Here is a 24,987-nt window from a genome sequence, read left to right as displayed (position 1 = left end):
GGTGAATTAGGATAAGAATTGATATGCATTGATTTAAATATCGATATGTTTTTGTTCGGTTTTCCGAGGGAAATACAAAAAATTGTGAGGTTTTTTTTGCTCTTCTGAAAATTTACAGTTATGGAGATAGATCCTTTTGATACCTGACAGACGATATGCGGAAACTCTGCTCCCATAGCTCCATCCAATGCGTCATAGTTAGAACTCCCCGGGCGAATCACGTTTTTTCTTACTCTCCTGCCTTATCATGCCAAATCAAGTGAGGTGAAACGAAGCATTTTATGTCTTTAGGGCTTTTAGCTTCCTGCGCTCCTTATAAGGACAACTATATAAGCTAGGCAAAATTTCTCGGAATTAATAAAAAAAAACTTCCTTGAAAAAGTTCCGTAAACTCATGACATATAATCCTTTTAGGGAAACATTTTTAGGGAGGCCTAAGTTGTGGGTGATGAAGACGGCTTATTAGACATGTTAAAGAGGAGTTCAGATAAGTCACGGCCATAACAAATTAATAGTATATCAGATCAGAGTGGTTAAGTCATTTGTAGAAGGGGGTGTTAGTGCCTGAGGATATGAGGGTCCAAGTAAATGAATTAGTTGAAAGGATTCTGCAAAACCAGGAAATACAGGCATTGAAGACCCAGCGTTCACTTTCGGCTTCTCTGGATCTTTGTTGTCGGTCGAGGAAGATTTGGGGTGATATAATTTTTATGGCGGGTTTAAATGAAAAAAAAATTAATTAAAATGAGGGCTGATATTTTGCTGCTGTCCCAAAGAGGATAGTTTATTGGGAGGAAAAGGTCAAAGGATGGTCTGTATTTTAAGCCTTATGCGTGGAGGTTTGAATGAAAGTGTTTGGTGGGGAGGGATATGATTTTGAATGGTTAGTGAGAGTGTGTTCGGATGAATGTTTTCTGAGTGTAAGAAACTTGGCATGGGTCCTCCATCTTGCGATGAACCATGAAGCTTTGTTTCTGTAGGATTATGTTAGGATTATGTCATTTCTGTGCAACTGGTGTTTGCTTCATATATTGTGCAACGGTCTATGGGCTTTAACCGCAAATAAATTTGTTCATTCATTAATTGTAACTATCAAACAAATCTTCAGAGAAACGAAATAAATTCTTGAAACTAAATATACGCCTATCGATAACGACCAGAGAAAGTGAAAGCTTTCTCACTTCAGTTCCAAAATAGATTCTTTAGTCCCTAGACAAGAACAATTTCCTTTAGGAAATTCGACCAAATTCTTCGAACGCAAAACATACAAAGACATAGCAGTGTTCATTAGAAAGGAAAAAGAAAAATGCAATAAACTTTCGTAGATTAATTCGAGGCTAATTAAAACCTAGCAAATTAACAGATCATTAAACAACTAATTAAGATTTAATGAATCGATAAATAAAATAATTGTGACTGTGCACAAGGTAACGTAATGGGAGCAGCGTTGCCAACGCTTTGAAATTTGTACCGCAAGAGATGTGTTGAACATTTTCGGTAACAGAATTTTTTTTTTTTCGAAACAAAAACTTGAACAGATATCCGAGTCAGAAAGGAGCAACTGAAAGAAAATTGAACCTAAAAATTTACATTTTGACAAAAAATTTCACAATCTACCATGATGTCTAAATTGTACCCTGAACGATACAATTGTTCCGCGTCGGCAACGCTGGATAGGAGCAATCAACGGCGTGAAGATTTGCAGATAGAGGCACAAGATGTCAACCTTAGAGATGACATCGGAGGATTCTTCCAAAACAATTTTTCCGCTGTGGTAACACTCGATGGGGGCTATTAACAGTCTCACGTTTTGCACATAGACGCACAAGGTGCCAACCTTAGACATGATATCAGAGGATTCTTTTGATACACTTGTTCCACGTTGGTAACGCTGGACGGGAGCTATTAACAGCGTCATGTTTTGTACATAGATGCACATGATGCCAACCTTAGAGATGATAGCGGAGGATTCTTCCAATACAATAGTTCCACGTTGGCAACACTGAATGAGAGCTATTAACAGCGTCATGTTTTGCAGATCGATGCAAACGATGCCAGCCTTAGAGATGATATCGGAGGATTCTTCCGATATGATTGTTCCGCGCTGACAACGCTGGATGAGAGCTATTAACAGTGCCATGTTTTTACATAGATGAACACGATGCCAACTTTAGAGATGATAGCGGAGGATTCTTCCAATACAATAGTTCCACGTTGGCAACGCTGGATGTGAGCTATTAACAGCGCCATGTTTTGCACATAGATGCAAACGATGCCAACCTTAGAGATGATAGCGGTGGATTCTTCCTAGGGATGCCGGGAGAGGGGGATAAATATTCAATATTAATCTAATGATTTCTAATTATTCCAGTAAGAAGGGATCACTTTATATCAATCTAAAAGAAATCCCCTTTCTGTTTGTGAGTACGATTTTGCACCACAAATTCAATGCTGGAAAACAAGCGGTATTGAAGCTCAATCCTCTTTTGCTACGAGTAAATTTTTAAAATTCAAAAAAAGTGGGGACATTTTTCAAATAATTTCTGATAGTTACTTTTGTACAGTGTTGCCCAAGAAATAACCAAGTTTGCTCCAAAAAATATCGCATTTCCTTTATAAAAAACTGAAATTTTAGAATCCTAAACAAATATCAATATTTTAATAAAATACTGATATCGTCTTCAAACCTGCTCATAAAAAGATAATTGGAAGGCTGCCCATCTAACTGAAAAAATCCTAAAGTCAAGGTCGTATCCAGAGGGAAAGGGGACCTCACCCTACCCCCCCACCTAAATGTTTGTACGACTCGTAAAACATAACAAAATGAATATAAACGATTGTATTTTTTGAAGTTTTTTGTAACCCCCCCCCCAAAAAAAAAAAAAAACCTTTGTAAGCCCCACCCCCCTCCGAAAAAAATACCGGATATGACCCTGCCTAAAATTCACCTCTTCTAGGACAACTTTAGAATGTAAAAAACATAAATAGCCTCTGAGACCACACTGGCTATCATGATAAAACATAAAATTGTGAAGAAAGTAAGAAAACGAGGACAATAAATAGCCAGTTAAAAAAAAATTGAAAAATTATGCATATATTTCGGTGAAGACCTCCGCTTGAACGTCCTCAGTGCTAGAATAAAAGTGATAAGAATACAAAAAAAAAAACTTAAAACAAAACATAAAACTAAAATAGGATGACCCTTTCTGAGTAACGTTGACCCTTTCACCGTTACTCAGAAAGGGTCATCCTATTTTAGTTTCGTGTTTTGTCTTAAGGTTTTGCATTGTTTCTTTCTTGTATTTCTTGGTTTTATATTTTTATCAGTTTTATTCTGCACTGAGGACGGGCAAGCGGAGGTCTTATCTTGACCGAAATATTTGCATATTTTTTCACTGGCTGTTTATTGTCCTCGTTTACTTCCTTTCTTCGCGATTTTATGTTCTACGTAAAAAAACAATTCAACACAAAAATATTACTTCAAGGGGGATATTTCATCAAGCAACAAAATCACACGTCGGAGGATTGATATGGGACAGCGAATAGGGTGATGGTCCTTTTTAAAATCCAAAGACAACAATTGAATGTAATAGCATTATCAGCAAAAAAAGACAGACCAAATTATTATTTTTTCTATAGAGATTAATTTTTAAACAACAATTTTCAGAAAAGAGTTTTCCATGAAAAGTAAATAACTGTATTAAAATCCAAAACAATCAGGATCAAAGTCACATAATGATTTGAACGTAACAACAGCAAAATTACTGTCAATACAAAAATGAAACCCCAAAACTAAAAGAAACTATAATGAACAATAGAAACAAAAAGATAACAGATGCCGCTATAGATGAATAAATGAATCCTAAAACGAAAATTAATCAAGACAGAAATTACCACAAACAAGAACAAGGTCACCTAAACCATCTAAAAGCCAAAATGTCATTTGGGCTTTACTGAAAACAATTTGTCTTTCGAGGTGTGTATTTTTTATTTATCATGGCATCAACAGCAACACAACAAAATATAATACCACAAGGCTAATCCTGGCTGACAAAATAAGCGTGATACAACCTTCCTGCGCTCCCTCTCTAGCCCCCTAGACGGTTCAATATCCCTTACAATTTATTAAAAATGTATTCTGAACAGTGTGGTTTTATTAGTCAAAAAATCAACGACAAAAAAGAAAATCACCATACAACAAGATTATTGGAAAGAATTAATGAAAGTAGAATGACTATTTAATATACCATGATATTAATAATAAAAATCTCAACAGCTTTTGACACATAGGCCTTTACACATAGGCCCTCTAGGCCCGGGCCTAGGGGATAAAAAAAAAAACACTGCGCGATTTTGAAGTGCCAGATGCCTTTTGCTGCTGCGCTGCCAATTCACAGAAAAGTGATTTTGAAACAATACAGGAATTCCATAGCTACTTATAAACTGTCAGATGTCTCCCAAGAATGGTACTTGAGAGTTCAGTATCACCTCTCTCTTGCATTAATTTAACATAACAAACACATAACAATCATAACAACCCTTAAGACTACATAACAACTCACAACAGCTCATAAAAAACAGTTGCCTTCTTTTCAGAGCTTCCACTGTCCCCGAATTTTCGGGGATTTACTCGTAAATGTCTGTGTCTCCCCGAAAAAAAATTACTTGGGCCTAGGGGTGCCAAAACACTTAGGCCTAAGAGCACTAAAACGCCTGGGCCTAGGGGCGCCAAAGATTTAAACTTGACCATGTTTTGAATGTTATACTAATCAAAGAGAAACGCCGGAAATATATTTGGTTTCAGTAAAGATTAAATGACGTTTTAGCCTTCAGAGGTATAGACGACCCCTTCACTCCTACTACTGTTTGCGGCATTTTCTAGTAGTCTTGGGTTTCATTTGAGCGTTTGTTTGTTTTAAGCTTGTGATTATTCACTTTAATTTCCATTCGTTCTAGGTTTTATTTATTCATTGATAGTAATTTCTCTGTTTTAAGTTTGAATTACTGTTTTAAGTTTAATTTTTAATTATTAACTTAATGAAATTAATTAATTAATTAAATGAACAAATAAATAATAAATAAATAAATTATAATTATAATAATAATGATAATAATAAATACAAAAATAAATTATAATAAAGAAACACATAATGATTATTAAATAAATAAATTAATTATTATACGACTTTATTCCTGGTCGTCTCGGGTTTCAATATGGTAATCCCTTTTCTTTGAAAACTAATTTTCGGGAAAACATTTTTTTGAAAACATATAGTTCTGTTATGGGTTAAAACTAGGAATTTATTTGTAATTTTTTTTTAGTTTTTCTGCTTAAGAGTTGAAATTTGGGATTATGATTTAAGGTTTGAATTGTAATGGGTGTAAAATACTAGAATGTCCATTCACCGAGCCAGAATCAGGACAATTGACAATTTTTAGATGAAAATGCAGATTTTGGGTAAAGTTTGAATATTTAGTAAAATTTCAATGATCAGTAGTGCAGTGTAATTTGTTTTTAATAATTGTTTTACGATAGATTTTCGGTGGATGCAAACTACTTTAAGAAAGCGAAAGCCTAAGGAAGATTAAATCTTTTGCTGTATTGTTTTTTTTTTCTTTTTATTAAATAGACCCTGTACTGACTTTTTTATTAAAATTTATCTGCAAAGAACAGGTAGTTTACATAATTGAGGGTCATTGCTCATGGGACTGTGGGGGCATGGGCTAGATGGGAATTATAAATAATTCCAGGTTCGGTTCATTATTAGTCTTGTTCAGTTTTTTTAGTTTTATTTATTTATTGATTTTATTTTCTGGCAAGAGATTTGAATTTGAACCTGATGATGACACGCACAGGTCCTATCGAAATTATCATTTAAAAAGATCTATCACCTGACATCCCCAGGTTAGGTAAGCTTATTACCATCTATCATTATTATAAACAAGAATCAGGTTGGCCTCAGAGAACATATTAGTATTTCCTCATTGCTTCATGCATCATTTTATTTAAGTCATTTTCTAAATTAAATCCATTACTACTTCCAGCTTTTCAAAGAAGAAAAAAGCGCAAAGCTAATAAATATTCTTTCTTTATGAGGATGACGCTTTTTAGCAGCATTTGTTTGGCAATCCCCAAGTCTTTCTAATCGAATCAATTGTCTTGAGGGAGATATGGCTGATTAATTGCAGGAATTTCCGGAACGCGTTTCAAAACCAGCATGCGTAACAACACAAGACGAAATTCCAATGGATAGCTTCTCAATAGATTCTGAATGACAAGAACAGATAAAGGCAGTATGTCAATCTCTATAGAAAAGAATAGGGACTTTTTTTAGGTTCATATATTCCAATCTAGAAACGTTAAATGTTGAATTCTAATCTTTCTTTAGTATTACATCTAGGTCATATTCAGATGCTCACTTCCCTCCCTAAGTGAGTTTTATTATTGCTAAGAGTTTACCTTCCTAAAATAAATAGTATTTACAAACCAGGTTTCAAATTAATAGGATTGACAATAGATTTCTCCCCCTCTTTAAGTAAGTCCCCATTATGAAAATAAAAATCCTCGATATTATTATCCAACAATATCCCTAGGGTAGTATTTGTTTTCACTTCTAAAACAAATAGGAGCCATATAACACGGAGACATACGCAAAATTCTGGGCCCCTCTTGTTAAAATTGTAAGACATAATTTATTGATGCTTCTTTTAGCGTTGTGCCCCCATGTGTGTGGTTGTCTCAGCTCTTCTCCAATAATTTTACTCTCTAAGACCTTATCCAAATTTTTCTATACTTATCACATAATTAGCTTAATTTGCAGTTTGAAAAATGTAATACCCATACCCCAGCCCCACCCTCGCCCCAAATAAAAAGGCCTCTAAAAATAATTCATCCGTATTGCCTCAACCCAAGCTTTTTGAAGAGCTTGAAACAAGGTTTTACAGATATGTTTAAATCAGAGAGGTGGATTTTGGGAGGAATTTCTAATTTGATTAGGCGTAATTTAATTACGCCAATTGTATTCATTTGGATGTAATAATTAGGTTGTACTAATACGGAGAAAAGGGAGATTTTTTTCTCTATAGTTTCGTGGTAACAAGTGTCGCTTTAGTTTTATTGGTTTATGTGAGAGAGATTTCAGAAAGAAAGCCAAATAATCAACATTTTTTTAAAACATAATTCGTTCTCTTGTTTTCCTGTGTGAAATTTTAAGCCAGTAAGAAGACTCCATAGATAAATCCCATCTGATTTGTTATCCTGCATGAAATTTTTAGCCAGTAACAAAGTCACAAAACTTTTAATACTTGCCCCTTTGTGGATTTACCAACAAACGGGTGCAATGGTGTGCATTCACTTGAATTAGCAACAAATATTAAAATAGTACTAAGTTGTGGTAATATTTTGACTCAAGCCTCATATTGTCTAATGCTTAAGGGGATAAGGAGTGCTTAAGCTGGCCTGGCCGAGTGGATTGGTGCGCTGGATTCAGGATCATTTGTCTGAGAGGACGCGGGTTCGAATCCCAGTGTACCCAATTGTTCGGTTTGGGACGGGGTCAGTGACATGACTCTCTAAGCTTAGCCAGAGTCGACCCAGCTCTAAATGGGTACCTGGAGAAATCTGGGGAAGGTAAACAGGAAGGGTGTACGAAAGCACAGGATGGTTGGCCCCCAACCCCCCATTGCACTTCCTGGCTGAAGGGCCAAGAAACGGAGATCAGCACCGCCGGTAGGGACTGTAAGTCTAATGCCGTATCCTTTACCTTTAAGGAGATTCGTTACCTTAAGGGACTACCCAATCTCCATTTCAGTTTGGAAATCTCCATTTCTTCAACTTTTTAAGTTTGTGTAGCTAAACTATTTGGAACTGATTGGCCGGTCCTGCCATAACTGGTATAGCTTTGATAAGAGATTTGATAAATAACAGGAAACTAAAAGCAAACACCTACTTTCCCGGAAATCTTAGAAAATAAAAGGAAACTCTATGATAATAAGGCTTTATATAATAAACCATAATGACAAAAACTTTAATAACATACAAAAAGTTTCTGTTAATCAGATTTTCATGTTTCCATCCATTTTTGGTGTATGCTTTTGAGTTGATTACCTTAAAGAATCACCCTATCTCGTCTACAGTATTTTTTATTTATTTTACGTGGCCAAACTATTTAGAATTGAGTGGGCGGTCTTACCATAACTTGCACAAAAGCTGAACATGCGGTTAGAACACAGGGGACAATGAGAATCCATATATAGAAGCCTGCCGCGTGCCATGCTGGGACCATGCAGACGGCACCAGCTGATAATACGTGTGTCTATAACCCACAACTGTATCTAGGGAGGGCTATGGGGTTTGATGTTTGAACCCCCCCCCCTCTCAAATTTTTTTCTGACTCGTAAAAACGTAACAAATTTCCACGTGTTTTTTAAAGTTTTCTCTTTTTAAAGTCTTTTTAAAGACTTTTTTTAAAAGTCTTGGAGTTATCTGATAGATCTCTAGTTATGAAACATTTCTACGATTTTATCGAAAGAAAAGTTAATTAACCTTAGAAAGTCCAATAATCAGGTATTTTCCACATTTTTTCCAAAAAAAGAGAAAACATTCATCAAACTACACATACGCATACAGGTCAATGTGTCTTTTTAAGGGGATTCAAGAGCTTAAGAGTCACCCTATCTCGTCCATTATAAAAGTTTTTAGTTAGTGTGCCCAAACTTAAAACCCTCATTTTCAAGATGCACTAACGGTTGTTCACAAGCGGCTGCATGACTATCTTAATAGATTTGGAACAAGTGACGAGACACAATTCAGTTTTTTTTAAAGATTCTTCAAATTCCGATACCATGCATCACCTTATATATGGGGTAAATAGGGTACTAAACTTAGCTCTTTTTCCTTAGCTCTTTTGCACAGCTTGAATAATAGATCGGAATAAACAAAAAAAAACTAGTAATTAGTTAAACTAATTAACCTAATTAAGTTAATTAACCTAATTAACCTAAACTAATTAAGTAATTAATTTATCCTAGCCGAACAACTACTTTCCCGGAAATCTTAGAAAAACCACTTAACTTCCCCGTTTTATGTCGAAAATAGAGATATTCAGTGTGATAATCACTATACAGTGTGAATTTTGTTTTTACGACTAAACGGGCCAGAATTTTCTTTTTAAATTTCTTTTCCTGAAAGTGTTCAAGCAAACCTGCTTGGAAAACACAAAAAAAAATCTGCTCAAAGTAAAACGCCATTTGAGAGATTTGGCAACGTTGGAAGTTTCTCATGGGACTACCCACTTTGACTAAAAACGTTGCCAAAACAACAGCCGCAAAATTTTATTGTCTTTTAAATAAAATATCATTGTTAATCCTCGAATACATTGGGTTAAAGGAGAAGCGTATGCCACTGTCTTGACCTCAGGTAGATTGATACTACACTGAGTTTTTGATAGTAATAGTAACAGTACTAGTAGCTGTATAATTGGAATTCATTTTATAAGGAAATAATATTTGTTTTAATTATATTTTCTAAGAATAGTAATATTTTTACTTTATTAATAAGTAATGAAATCTAATTGCAATTATTCTATATTATATGGCGACAGAGAAGGCAGTCTTTAGAACCTATTTTTGGAATTTTGCCATGGTGATAGAATGAACTAGATAATTTTTTGAGGTTTCCAAAGAAAGTCAAATGAAATGTATAAAAACGATACGAGATAAATTGCAAATCAAGATGAATTTCCGGAGGTTTTAATAAACATGAATGGTTAATTAATTTAGAAAGATACCCCAATTTAGTTTATCAAGTAATATAATTTATCTGACTTTTAAATCTACCATTTGCACAACTAAATACTAATAAGTTAGATTCACTGAAATTAGAAAAAAATTCCATAGCTAGGATACTGTTTAATACAATCTATCAGAAAAACTAAAAATAAGAAGATTTTTCATATTAAGATTCGCAAATTCTCAATAGCTCTCGATGTGGTCCCCTGGGTTAAAGGGTCCTTTGTCTTTGAGACGGTCAGCCGACATTGAAGCTCGTAAAATGATTTTAAGGTACTGAATCCCCTTAAAAAAACACGAAGAAAAATTGAATAACTTACACGGCGAGACGTTGTTCACGCTGTAACATATTGACATGGCTTCTATAAACGGACTCTGCTTCTTGCAGTTCAAGTACGTTAAACGGAATCCGATTTTCCGTGCTTTCCAATAGGTCAAGGTCCATCCAAGTGGCATCTGCTGGACAGTCGATGAAGTAGTGCTCGAAATCGGGGTGTTGGTGAATTTCTTCTTTAATTCTTTCCCAGTCACTAAACAAAAAAAGCAAAAAACATTCAGCGCTTAGAAGAAGAAAAATTAGGTGTCAAGCACAAAATGGACATTAGCAGAAAGAACACATATTGACCGTGATACTTCAAAAGAGGACATGTGATGCTTCCTATTACGCACTCGTCCAATTAAAGATAATATATTCTATCGATCGGCTAAATCCATTTCGCTAAATCTTATTTGGCTTGCAAATCAGAAGTCTTTATATTTTTTTTAAATACTTTATTTCTCCTTTTGTCAAATTCACACAGGATTTGAATTTGAAGCTTTTGATTGTAAATTGCATTTTGTTAACCTTGGAGACCACGTAGAATAGAATATATTTATTCTTTACAATAGCAGGAGCTAACATGAGCATGTCAATATAAAAAAAAAAAAAAAAAAAAATTAAAAAAAAAAAACACAAGAAGCAAGAAAAGACAGCGACATCCATTAGAGCAGCAAGTGCTGCTTCAAGGTCAAGAGATTAAAATGAGTCATAAACAGAATTTATATAAATTATGAGTCACACTTGCATACTTACTTAAGGCTCCTGTCACATCATATGCGTTGTAGAGACCATAGGAACTTTGCTCCACCAGGTGGCCGATCTCCTGCTTTGGGGGGGGGGGTCTCGACAGCAGCAATGTCGCCCTTGTTGAGAAACTTCTGAAGTCTGTCATTCCATCTGGTCCGAGGTCTACCCCTTGAGCTTACCCAACCATAAGATGTGAGGCCAAAATCGCACATAATTCTAGTAGGGGTTGTTGAAGGCATCCAAAGGAGATCAATTACACAATTTAATCCTTATACTTTTTCGATTAACAATCAACTTAATTACTAGCACATTACCAACTTAAATAAAAGCGTTAAAAAAGACATTTCGATTTTTATGAACAATTAAACAACATAGCTAGCGGAACTTAAGGCGGTATAAATGTATGAGCAGTCACCATATAAGGAGACATGTTAAGAAAACAATTCTCACTTCATGATCTGCACAATAATCCTAGTTAATATATTCTGCAGTAGGAGAACCTTCATCTTCAATTCTTTCCTCGTTTTTCTAAGAAATTCATGAATTTTTTTGAACCTATATATTAACAGAGTACATAACCCCACCCCCCTAATGTGCAAATACATATTCAGATATTCATTCAGAATATAAACATAACCTTCATTTGCATCAAAAATGAACTTTTCCCCCACTCCCATGATGTAAACTGTATATCCTGATTTGGATGTGTTACGTAAATGAATGCTATATTTAGATACATAATGCAATTCTGGGTATATATTTGCACATTAGGGGGATGGGTACATTTTCTCTTTTAATATATAGGTTCTAAGAAATTCATGAATTTCTTAGAAAAACTGGAAAAACAAGGGAAGAAGTGAAGATAAAGGTTCTCCCACTGCAGAATATATTAACTAGGATTATTGTGCATATCATGAAGTAACAATTATTTTCTTAACATGCCTCCTTATGTGGTAGAGTACTCATACTAAACCCTTAAGGTATATAGTAAAATCTAAGACTGAACTGTAAAGACAACGACAACACAACAGAGGAGGTTAGTTTGAAATTGTCGCCTAAGATATTTGAGGGGAGGAGGGTAAAATATGGTAAATAGTTCCAGTAGGAAACTTTCAACTTCTTTATTCTGCATTTGAATAGCAAATATAGATAATAGAGTTTAAACAATAACTAAAGTTAAGCTTTGTCACACTAAGGAATAAAAAGCAATGAAATTGAACGGAGAAAGCAAAACTTTTTCAACCTCCTTTTATATAGCAACAAATTCGAAATAGGGAAAGAGACCCAATAACAGGAGCAAAAAAAATAGCATTGCACAGTACCACCTCGAGAATAACAAAAAGAAATCGCTTCTTCGCAAAAAAGAAAACAACTTTTTTTACTAAGTCTCTATTTTAAACAAATGCTTAACTCTCATTGGTCAAACTGTCACAATCTACACAAAGAGGAGAAGAGAATCTCTTGGTTAAGACTAGACTCAAGGACATCCCTCGTGTTATTTAAAAATGGGATACAATAATTGTTGTTTTTTTCTCGGCTTCATCTGCTAGCACATACAGGCCCATCCATGGTTCAGAATGAGTGGTGAATTCCATATTTCTCTAAGATTTGTCTGATTTTCAACTCCTGGTTACATTGTAAGAAGAATATTTTTGTATTTATATATTTTTCTTCAAATACAAAACCGAAATACATCTTCGACAAAATACCACCACGTTAAGAAAAACTTTACAGTTTTGTAGAAGTAAGGTAGTAACAAGTAATAATTTATACTCTATTATAAATCACAACACAAATCACAACATGATGGGTAAATAGAGTTGGAACCTAGGGAGAGGGAGGGGGTTATTCCCCTTATTCTTAAGTACATCAGTACTTAAATATCCCAACCGCACTCAAGTTCTTGATCAGAATAAAACCGGTTTCCTTCTGTATTTCGGTATCTACTCAAAGATAATCAGCTTAGCCCGAGAGAAAGAAACTACAATGGAAGTATATTTTAATTAAATGTTTAATATATAGAGCTGGCATTTTGGATAGGCTATTTTATTTTTTTACTTTATTTTTCTTCACATACAAAACCAAAACACATCTTCTACAAAATACTGCCGCGTTAAGAAAAACTTTACAGTTTTGTAGACGTAAACAAGTAAATATATATATTCCATTACAAATCACAACATAACCATATTCAACTCAAACTTCAAGTCAATCTCTCTCATTTAAACAATTAACACATTATGCAACCCCCCTCCCAACAAAAAAATCCTTCGCCCCCCCCCCCCAAGAAAAATCGTCCATTACCATACTCCTCGAGCCCCTTTCCTGCCCCCCTCCCCTAGAAAAACTTTAATTACTTTCCAACAAATGATCTTTTAATCTGAACAAATATGTCCACCGTCACAAGATTTCATAGGGAGAGGGGCAAGTACCACCAGGAGCTTAGTTTTTACCAACATTTCTTAGGTTCCTATTTTGTGGTTTTTTCATATCTTCCTGTTTCCCAGGGAATTTGTATTCCCTTGGCCCTATTCATCCCTCTACCGGCGCCCATGCACATACACGTGACCATTTACGGTTAAAAGTACTGATTATCGGAGCATCAGACATAGTTTCTCCCAGACAAATCGTCTACACGCCCTAAATGTTTGTATGCGTGATCCGCCCAGTTAGGTTTTTGTACGTGCACCGCAGTACATTCAGCTGCTTTAAGCGACATTCAGATACGTGTCTAGTTAGACTGGCATGCACAGTCAAGTGTCTGTCCTGTCTCAAAATATAACTATAGGAGAGTTATGCATGCCTTTGAACAGAAAACTGGAAGAAAGGGCACTGGGGTGTATGACCTAATTATGCATGAACTATCCATACCTTCGAACAGGGAACTAGAAAAAGCGGTGCTTGGGGGTGTGATCTAAGTATTCAAGAACTATTCATACCTTTGAACAGAAAACTAAAAGAAGGGCTGCTTGGGTGCAAGAACTAACTATACATACTTTTGAACATAAAACTGGAAAACTATACATGCATTAGGCATGCCTTTGGACAGAAGACATAGAGAAGAGGTTCGGTGTACGATCTATTTATATGTGAATTATATACGTGTTTGAACAAAAAAAACAGTAAGATGGGGTGCTTGGGTGCACTATGCAACTGCTCATGGACTATACATACATTTGAACAGAAACTGGAAGAAGGGGTGCTTGGGTGCACTATGCAACTGCTTATGGACTATAAATACCTTTGAACAGAAACTGGAAGAAGGGGTGCTTGGTTGTGCGATCTAACTATGCACGAATTATATGCTTTTAAACAGAAAAATGGAAAAACTAGTGTTTTGGTGTACAATCTAACTATGAATATACTAGCCATGCCTTTTAACAGAAAACTGTAAGAAGTGATGCTTGGGTGTACGATCTAGAGAAGTAAAAAGCGGTTGAAAATAACTTACCCATCTCCAAGGCTGGGTATATCTGGGTATAAGTCCATCAGTACATCCGGTAAACTATCCGTATATCCCTTCACTTTTCGAGCTAAATGCTCATCTTTCAGTCGTTTCACATGTTTCATAAACAGACGCTTGGCATCATCTTGTCCAAAATTATCAACAAAAAATATATAGTCTTGCTGTAGTGACAATTTTTTGGAGGCGTGACTCCACGGTGTTCTATAATCTTGCACGTGCATGCGCACTAGTCTCATATAGGCCTCTGTGGCACTGTCAGCCAGTTCTTTCCTTGATCGATATGCTTCACTGTATGGAACTATTCGAGTTCGTCCTTTTGTTTTATCAATCAGCTGAGCAAGAATCACAAACGCTAGGTCAACATTGACATTCTCATGTGCAGATGTCTCCACTATTGGAATGTTCCCTATAAGAAAATAAATAAAAATTTAAGACCACACTGGTTGAGGATGACGTAAAATAAAAAAAGTATAAAGAAATAAAGAATGACAAAACTTAGCCGGTGAAAACAATGAAAAATCTTAGAAATATTAACTAATCTTAATTAATATAACAAATAAAATATTAATCTGAGAAGTATTTTGGTTAAGAACTTCGCTCAACCTTCTCAGCGCAAGAATGAAATACAACTAGCGAAATAAAAGAGACAAGCAGACCACAGAATGAGCAAATCGCCTTTAAGGTGTGTCTTTTTATTTAACTTTACATATTTTATTGCATTTTATATTTTTATCCTTTTAGCATTTTCGGCTAAAAGTGGTAAAAGTGGTAGTTTTCGGCCAAAATGTTCTGTAGTTTTCAGCTTGAATTTCTGGTTTTCCCCGGCTGAATTTTTTTCTCGCTCATTCTTTTTCCATGTTCACTTTCATGAAGAAAAAAAAACAATAAAAATTGACCATTATAATCACATCTTCTAACAGAGAAAGTAGCATCCTCATTGATTATGGATAATCCTTGCCCCCCCCCTCTAAGTGGTATAAAGTTGCACTGTCCTATATTTTGATCCCAACGATCAGACGAATGGTTGTAGAACATTTTTCTTCTAGAGAAAATCCTAAAAATAGCACCATTGTTTCGTAGACTATTATACATTAAGAGTAAGAAAGGTCTTTTAGTCCAGATAACTTGGACTTAAAGCAAAAAAATATCAAAAGGCAAAAAAAACTCAATTGTATTAATTTTGATGGAGAGGGAAGGAGCGTAAAATAAAACAATAAAACAAGCCTTATTTTAACAAATATATATATTTACCTTCTATTAATTTAATAAAAGACATATACCCCCTCCTTCCTGAAGAAAAAAATTCTATGGTAGCCTTCCCATCCCCACGCTCTGACCCCATAATCTGAGTCAATTCATAGTTATCTACGTCACAGAAGAAATTTTTCAAAGATTGTTTTTCTTTTTTTATTAAGGAGAATGAAACTTTCAGGAATGAATGGAGACTCTAAATTATGCCCCGAAAGAACGTTTTTAAGCTCCTATTTCTATTGCTCCCTTATTTCTACGGATTAGTAAATTGGCTAGAACAGGGAGATATATATATATATATATATATATATATATATATATATATATATATATATATATATATATATATATATATATATATATATATATATATATATATATATATGTATATATATATATATATATATATATATATATATATATATATATATATATATATATATATATATATATATATATATATATATATATAATATTATACATATATAATATATAATATTTGCGCTTGTAAAACTAAAAATATTGGAATTTTGCTGAATCGACATGAAAAAGCAAGCTATCAACTGCTATTGGACTAAATGTGATGGAACTGCACTACATTGCACTACAGAGGGAAGGATATATATATATATATATATATATATATATATATATATATATATATATATATATATATATATATATATATATATATATATATATATATATATATATATATATATATATATATATATATATATATATATATATATATATATATATATATATATTATACAATATTATAATATTATAATATTATACATATATAATATATAATATTTGCGCTTGTAAAACTAAAAATATTGGAATTTTGCTGAATCGACATGAAAAAGCAAGCTATCAACTGCTATTGGACTAAATGTGATGGAACTGCACTACATTGCACTACAGAGGGAAGGATATATATATATGTATATATATATATATATATATATATATATATATATATATATATCATATATATATATTTGTATATACTATAATATATGCATTATACTATAATCACTATAATTTTCGTTTGGTGTCTACTTTTCCTTACTCTAAGAACTGGAAAAAAGAACCGGAAAGTGGGTTTTTATACTATATTTAAATTTTGTCAATACTTAAGACATATTTTTCCAAAAAATTTTGAAACCAAAAATATTTAATTTTGAAATCTATATCAGGATTTAGCACAATCAAGAACTTCAAAACCCTTCCCTTAAGTCTTGTGTACTATAGAATATACATTCCTAAAAGTTTAACTTTAATGACACAAAGTTGAATTTGAAGCTTTTTATTGTAAATTGCATTTTGCTAACCTTGGAGACCACGTAGAATAGAATATATTTGTTCTTTACAATAGCAGGAGCTAACATGAGCATGTCAATAAAAAAAAAAACAAAAAAAAAACAAGAAGCAAGAAAAGACAGCGACATCAATTAGAACAGCAAGTGCTGCTTCAAGGTCAAGAGATTAAAATGAGTCATAAACAGAATTTATATAAGTTATGAGTCACAAAGTTTGTGCCAGTTCGTTTAAGCTCAGTGCCATCGCAGGAGGAAGAGGTAAAGGTAGACATTGAGACGGTTTTAGGGGGGCGCAGAGGGGGTACTTTAATCTTAAGGACGCAAAATTTCAAATAAATAACCTAGTAGTTACAATTGTTCTGTAATTTTTGAAGCTTTATTTTTATTAAAATAAAGTACAGGGCGCAGTTGGTAATAAGTGTAATCAATTTGATCCAAAACTTCCATTTTCCTATACCTTCATTACCATTCCTAACCAGATAGTTAATACAAGATGGTTAGTACAATTTGCAGAGGGTAAAACAAAATTTCAGAACTGAATAAATGGAAAATTTCGTCAATAAATTAGAATTTTGTTAATAAACGAAAATGTTTTTAAAATTTGGCCAGAAAATTTTTGGGAGATTTTTGGGGGGAATTTTTGCTAGAACCGCCATTGGGTAGACACTTCAAAATATATTCCCATGCCATAGTTTAGGCTATGGAAAACATACCTGAGAGTTTCATTCACCAAAGTCAACTACTTTGTACGAAACCCCTGATCAAACCCCTGAAAACTTCTGATCAGACAACCCTTGATCAAAAATTTTAGCGAAGCAGGCGAACCTACCCTTGAAATCCTTCCTGTTTATAAACCTTTCCACTTCCCTGACGAAAGCGTCGCATGCTTCGTCATTTTTAGTAGTGACTACCACAACAGGCTTCTTCGTTTTCATCAAATTCTGTAACGTATGAGCAATAAAATCCAGCTGACGTTCAATTGGGCGGCTTGGTACCACACTGACATCCACAAGACAGAGAAAACCATCAACGTTAAATCTACCGTCGGGTATGACTTTCTGTTCGTATTCTTTTTCGATTCCTAAAAAAAATAAATCTATTATTTCCTTCATTTTCAAAGAAATTGGAGCATTAAATTCATTTTTTACTGATTTTGAATTGAAGTTTTTGGGTTTTAATTGTTTTTAATGCATTTCTTGTAGTTGGTCACCAGCTTTCTAGGGCTATAATGAAAGAAAGGCATGTTCGTATTCTTTTTCAATTCCTAAAAAAGAAAAAAAATCTAGTATTTCCTTCACTTTTTAAATAAATTGAAGCATTAAATTAATTTTTCATTGAATTTGAATTAAATGTTTTTAGGGTTTTGATTGTTTTTAAATGCATTGTTTGTTTTTCATTGTTTAAGTAATTGATCGAGAGTTAAAAGTTTGCAGCCGCCTTTTATCAGATCTATTGTGCCTTCCCTGGGCTGTTGTTGTGATTAATGTTTATTGTATGAGTTTCGTAAATAAAATAGGCAATAGTCAAAATTGTTGTAATAGAATTTAGATAATTACATTTAGAAATCCGTACCTAAACAATCCCTCAGGCCCTTTCATTTCAATCGTGAAAAATCAGAAAACAAAATAAGATAAAATCAAATTATTCTTATTCTTTATTCGTATTCTCCGCAATCGCATTCTTTTTCGCCAAATGACGTATTCTTTTTCAATGCCTAAAAAACTTAAGACTTCCTTCATGTCTTTACAAAAATTTAAGTGTTTAATTTTTATGTTGGAATTTAGATAATTTTAATTTGATAATTGTAATTTCACAATTATCACAATTATGATGATTGTAACTTGATTTTCAATAATTGTAATTTGACAGCCATCTAAATTAACTGAGGTATTATTCTGCCAATAATTTTTCCACGAACCAATTCTTTATTATTAATTATTACTAGAAATTATCGATTTCTGTTGGTTTTTGAGTTTCGGCTACCCTCCTGTATGATATATGCCAAAGGTTTGTTTTCTTCCTTTGGTAAGGACTAGGAGCTGATGAGGGAAGGTAAAGAGTGAAGCTTTGAACACCTTGGAGTGGAGGAGGAGCGCATGGAGCTTGTTAGTAGCAGCAGTAGAATTAAAAGAAAATATTAAATCTATTTTCTCAGTAAATATTTTAGCGGAAATTCATAATTTCAAAGCCATTACAAGAGAACTTGGCGACTAGACCTGCCGAATTTTTTAAGGCGGGTTTTGACCAGAGTCAAATGTCACTTCAGAAGCCAGTCTTCACGTCCCCCGATGAAAAAAAAAGAAATGTATTCATACCAGCATATTTGAAAATGAAAATCAAGATTTGAAAAATAGAAAAAAACATGATTATGAATAATAACTAAATATAGTAAACAAGTTATGTGTAGTAGATATATTCCAGTTTGAATATACTAAAGGCCCATTTACAGAATATTTTTACCAATATTAAGATTTAGCTAGCACTAATTTGAGCCAATCAGAATTTTTCATAGTATTTCCCAGCCAATCAGAATTCCTATGAAAAATCTTACAGGCTCAAATTAATGCTAGCTAAATTTCGATATTTGTAAACGTGCTAAGCGTTTCCTTCCCCCCGGAAAATCCCCCATTGGGAAATTCCCCGACATGAAAAATTGAGCATCAGCGAAAGTAGAAAATGGATACCTCGAGATATCAATAAGATGTCCCAAGGGGCAACAAAAGCAACAACAAGGGCCATTTACAGAAGATTTTTACAAATATTAAGATTTTGCTAGCACTAAATTGAACCAATCAGAATTTTTCATAGTATTTCCCAGCCAATCAGAAATTCCTATGAAAAATCTTACAGGCTCAAATTAATGCTAGCTAAATTTCGATATTTGTAAACGTGCTAAGCGTTTCCTTCCCCTCGGAAAATCCCCCATTTGGAAATTCCCCGACATGAAAAATTGAGAAGACGAAAATAGAAATAAAAGAAGAGCGAATAATAGAAAAGCGAATAAAAGAAACGAGATAAAAAGACCAAGACAAAAAACAGAAAATGCGGAAGGTTAAAAAGAAATAAAACCCAAACTGAACGAAGGAAAAAATTAAAAAGTCTCCTTGAGAAGGAACAAGGATTTTTATCATGGAAAAATCTTAAAGCACCTCTCCCAATTTACGCCACTATCGTGGCGTCTAAGCCGAACCTGACTTTCTTTAATAGTTGACTATTAGATCTATTAAATCTTTAATAGTTGTACTAGTTATATCTATCATTATACTACTACTACTACTAATAACTCACTGCAGCACCAAGCCGCCTGAGGCCAACACAGCTACGCACGCTCCTCCTCCAACCTAATCTATTTAAAGCCTCCCTCTTTACACCCTCCCAGGAAGTTCCCATTTCCTTTAAATCCTTATTTATGACATCCTCCCAACCCAGGGGGATGGTCATCTATCATTATAGGCTTATTGGTTTTGATGTTTTCCCCCTTGCTTCATTTCTCGATTCAATTCGAATAGTGGTCTAAGGGAAAGCTGGTGACAGCTGTCTTCTAGAAGATTTATTACCTTCTTTTTTGTATACTCTAAATAAAAAAGACTGTTAACCCCTACTACGACGGAAGCTTAGTATAAAAAAAGATCAACGCTCAAATCAATACACTTTGTTTGATGAAGATGTTTCCCAACAACTCCAGCAAGGAAATCCTAGAAAACAATTTTTCCATCATCTTGAATAAACAAAGCTGCTTTAAGGAAGACGTTGCGTTTACAATGACAGCTTGAATGACATCTTGAATCAATAAAGCTGCTTTAAGGAAGACGTTGCGTTTATAATGACAAATTGAATGACATCTTGAATAAACAAAGCTGCATTAAGGAAGACGTTGCGTTTATAATGACTCCCTGAATGACATCTTGAATAAACAAAGCTGCTTTAAGGAAGACGTTGCTTCATAATGACTGCTTGAATGACATCTTGAATAAACAAAACTGCTTTTAGGAAGACGGTGCGTTTATAATAACTACTTGAATGACATCTTAAATAAACAAAGCTGCTTTAAGGAAGACGTTGCGTTCATAATGACTGCTTGAATGACATCTTGAATAAACAAACCTGCTTTAAGGAAGACGTTGCTTTTATAATGACTGCTTGAATGACATCTTGGATAAAAAAAGCTGCTTTAAGGAAGACGTTGCGTTCATAATCACTGCCTGAATGACATCTTGAATAAACAAAGCTGCTTTAAGGAAGACGTTGCGTTCATAATGACTGCTAATCATATTCCTGATTTTTCGTTAAGATGGTGCAATACCTTCAAATCTTTTTGCGAGCTTCAACTTTGGCCGAGTTTTGACTGGGAGGTGTAACTAGATACCATCGAGAGCTGTCGAGAATTTGTGGTTTGACTGTGAAATACGAGTGAAAACACTGAAACTTTACGTCCTTTTTGAACATTATAATTATTCCTAGATTCAGGCCGTTAGCCCCTATTTGAAGGGCAAATCCTGGAGGAGGTTCTTTCCTCCAAGCTTGCTGATTTGTTTGTCAGATCTAGTCCTCCCTTCACATTTTGAAACGCTCAAAATTCCTGACTATAGAGAAAAAAAACATACATTTTCTAAAATTTAAAGGTGGTACGCATTTTTAGTCAACTATTCACGGTTTTTTATTTAAGTAAAATGGGCACCATTTTTTAATTTTTTGAAAATTTTTACAAATTTGACTAAGAGTTCACAACAGTAAAAATGCTCAGGAAATATCGAAGTATGTAGCCTATACCAAAAGTATTCTTTAGAGCCGCAAAATTTATTTTCTCTTTTTAGTCCATTTGTAAAATGTTTTTTTTTTAAGTTTTTTTCTTAAAGTATTTATTTAACTCTTTTTAGACTTACATTTTGCAAATTGCGCTTACTTTGCTCTTTAATACAAACTATACTTCGTATGCAATGAATATCCGGACACACCCCGTTCAGGTGAATTAATTTCTAAAACATTTACTTTTCCTTTCTCAAAGCTCAATTTCTGTTACAGAATTTCGCATATACATCCAGCGATGAGATAAAGAATTTTCATAGGGGTTTTTATGGCACTTGCCCGTCGGCCAAGTGCCATATAGCGATCGCAATTTCTGTCCGTCGGTCTGTCGGTCCTGGTTTTGCTAGTTCAGGCACTTCCAGATAAGCTAGGACGATGAAAGTTAGCAGACGTGTACCTGACTGGACCAAATTATATTAAGAATAATTGCTTCCCTGATTCGACCATCGGGAGAGGGACAGTTAATTCGGAAGAATTAGAAAAAATGAGGTATTTTAACTTATAAACGGGTGATGGGATCTTAATGAAATTTGATATTTAGAAGACTCTCATGTCTTAGAGCTCTTATTTTAAATCTCGACCGGGTCGGGTGACACTGGGGGGAGTTGGAGGGGGAGCAGGAAATCTTGGAAAACGCTAAGAATGGAGAGATCGGGATGAAATCTGGTGGGAAAAATAAGCACAAGTCCTAGATACGTGATTAAAATAACCGGGTACAAATTCTAGATATGTGATTGACATAATCAGACCAGATCCGATCTCTTTGGGGATGTTGGGGGGATTTCTAGTGCTTTGGAGAGTTCGAGAATAAGCACATGTTCTAGATACGTGATTGACATAACCAGACCAGATCTCTTTGGGGAAGCTGGAGGGATTTCTAATGCTTTGCCGAGTTCGGTGCTTCTTGACGTGCTAGGACGATGAAAATAGAACAACAAAATCGACAGCTCTAGTACTCAGTCTAATTTTAGAGTCCGACCTCGTCACAAGTGCCATGTGAGCTGTTGGCTCTTGTTCTGATGAAATCTTTACTTTCTCTGTCGTTTCTACAGCTTAAATGTAAGAATGCTTGTCTAAAAAATGCTTGAGTGTTATCTATTAGAAACACCCACATCCGCAGTGGCGAAGGTACGCTTGGGCGAAAATTTCCACAGCTTTTTAAATTTTTGAATTGTAGGAGAATTAAGTACTTTGGAACATCAGAATATAAAATGTTAGACAAAACAAAGCTATATACAGATTTTGAGCCACATCGGATGAGGAAGAGGTCGAAATAAGCATCTCAAATTTTGAAGGAATGGCGACAGAACTAGCAAGTTAAGTAAAACATGGTAAAAAAAAACAGTTGGTAACTTCAAACTTCATGGTAACTTCATAGTAAACTTCAAAAACAGTTGCACTACGATTACAACAGTTTTAGAAAAAAAAATGAAAAAAAGAAAGACAAGCAAACTTCCATTTGCAAAACGATAATTCAACTTGCCGAGCTGATTTTTGCAAATCTACATTAAGCTACAATCAGCTTTTCAGCTGATTGCAGCTTAGTGTTGTTGCATCTACAAAAGGTGTAGAGTGACATAGTAAATAAAAAGAAAAAAAATGAAGCTGGGGGAATAAAAGAATTAGAGCTTCTAATACAATTGCATCGTAATTGAAGAAGCTTTAAAAAAGAATGAAAAGAAAACTAAGACAAGCAAACACCATTCGTAAAACAATGATTCAACTTACCGAGCTGATTTTTGCAAATGTACATCAGCTTTTCAGCTGATTGCAGTTTAGTGTTGCTGCATCTTTTGACGTATGGCTCCATCTTTCCTCCTATAAATAGTGTTTATCATGAAAAGAGAAATCACCAATGCAACAGCACAAACACATAAAAAAAAAGAGACAGAAGGAGAAAAGGAAGACTGTTTTCCTAAATTAGTGATTAATATAGACCAGCACTTGAATGAGGCCTTAACCCTACTCATCCATACAATCACATAGGTCAAACAGCATAGCCAAACACAATCAACCATAAAGAATAATCCATGGACAGGCAGTCATGTCGTCAATAAGTATAAGTCGTCATTTACCAAACAATAGAAAAAATAATAAAGACAAATAATTCAGAGGCAACAACCCAACACAAGGGCTCATCAGGAGAATACACTGGCCTATAGGGTTTCGCCACTTTAAATTCTCTACCCAGCCAAGTGTTGTGGCTACCACAGAATATCCATGGCATCCCCGTGTCAGGTATCACCCCCAAAATACATGCCTATGAAAAAAACCAGCAAATGTAAAACAACCAAGTAACACCAAAACAAGCTTATCCTGCTAATATATCCCTCTTTTTAGTAACAATAGGTAAACTAAATATGATAAATTTACCAAATCACAAGTATTAACACATTGCAAAAAAAAAAAAAATTAATGAACTAAACAATTATAGAATTCATCTTTACCATGTGGCTATTTTTTTTTTTTAAATCCGCTCTATTAGAAACACAATTCAAAATAAATGGCGCTGCATCATCATTTCTCGAACCTCCGAAATTAGTTGAAAATTTCTTTAAGCATTTCCAGATAATTCTTTTGATATTTATTTAAAAGTTCGTTATAATTAAAACTAAATTTTTTAAATTGCCAAGTTAATTTATTTGGAGAAAAACCTCTTGATATCAATTTTTGGCTTAAGATTTTACATCTATTTTTAAAATCAATATAATTACTACAAATCCTCGCATAACGAAGTAACTGTGAGAAAAACGCAGAATATGTGATATTTGAGTGTATATTACTTTCAGGGAATGGGAAACTAATCACTTCAAAATCAAAATCATCCGTTTTATTATACATTTTAAAACTTAATTTATTATTATCACAAATATTAACATTTAAATCTAAGAAATGATCTTCATGACCAGCGACATGACTAGGTTCAAGAGTAAGCTCTGATGGATATATATTTTTAGAAATATCAATGAAATCCTTACAGTGTAAGACCAAAATATCATCTAAATATCTTTTATTATTTGACAAAACATGTTTTAAATTATTTGGATTATTCTTATCTATCATATATTTATATTCTAGTTGACTTAAAAACAAGTCAGCTATAAATGGGCTGGCATTCCCCCCCATGGGAATTCCCACGATTTGCTTGTACAAATCACCACGAAATCTTATATAAGTATTGTATAAAACAAAGTCTAATAACTCAAAAATCATATCCAAGCTGTAACATCTCAAGTTAACTGTGGTATTAAAGCAATCTGTCCATATAGCTTTTTTATTAT

General features: G+C 34.0%; 1 protein-coding gene across 1 annotated transcript in view; it reads right to left on the bottom strand.

Annotated features, from left to right (window-relative positions):
- LOC136040798 (rho GTPase-activating protein 190-like) overlaps positions 1 to 24,987 on the bottom strand; it is a gene marked incomplete at its 3' end in the record, with an annotated part of 203,100 nt that overhangs the window by 117,621 nt on the left and 60,492 nt on the right. The window contains 4 exon segments of the mRNA XM_065725127.1: positions 10,110 to 10,319; positions 14,307 to 14,727; positions 17,730 to 17,981; positions 23,435 to 23,524. Coding sequence (XP_065581199.1) covers positions 10,110 to 10,319; positions 14,307 to 14,727; positions 17,730 to 17,981; positions 23,435 to 23,524 — 973 coding nt within the window.

This window comes from Artemia franciscana, chromosome 21 (assembly GCF_032884065.1).
Source record: "Artemia franciscana chromosome 21, ASM3288406v1, whole genome shotgun sequence".
Classification (NCBI taxonomy): Eukaryota; Metazoa; Arthropoda; class Branchiopoda; order Anostraca; family Artemiidae; genus Artemia; species Artemia franciscana.
The sequence above is the reverse complement of the archived record's forward strand: the minus strand, read 5'-3'. Positions and strand labels throughout refer to the sequence as shown.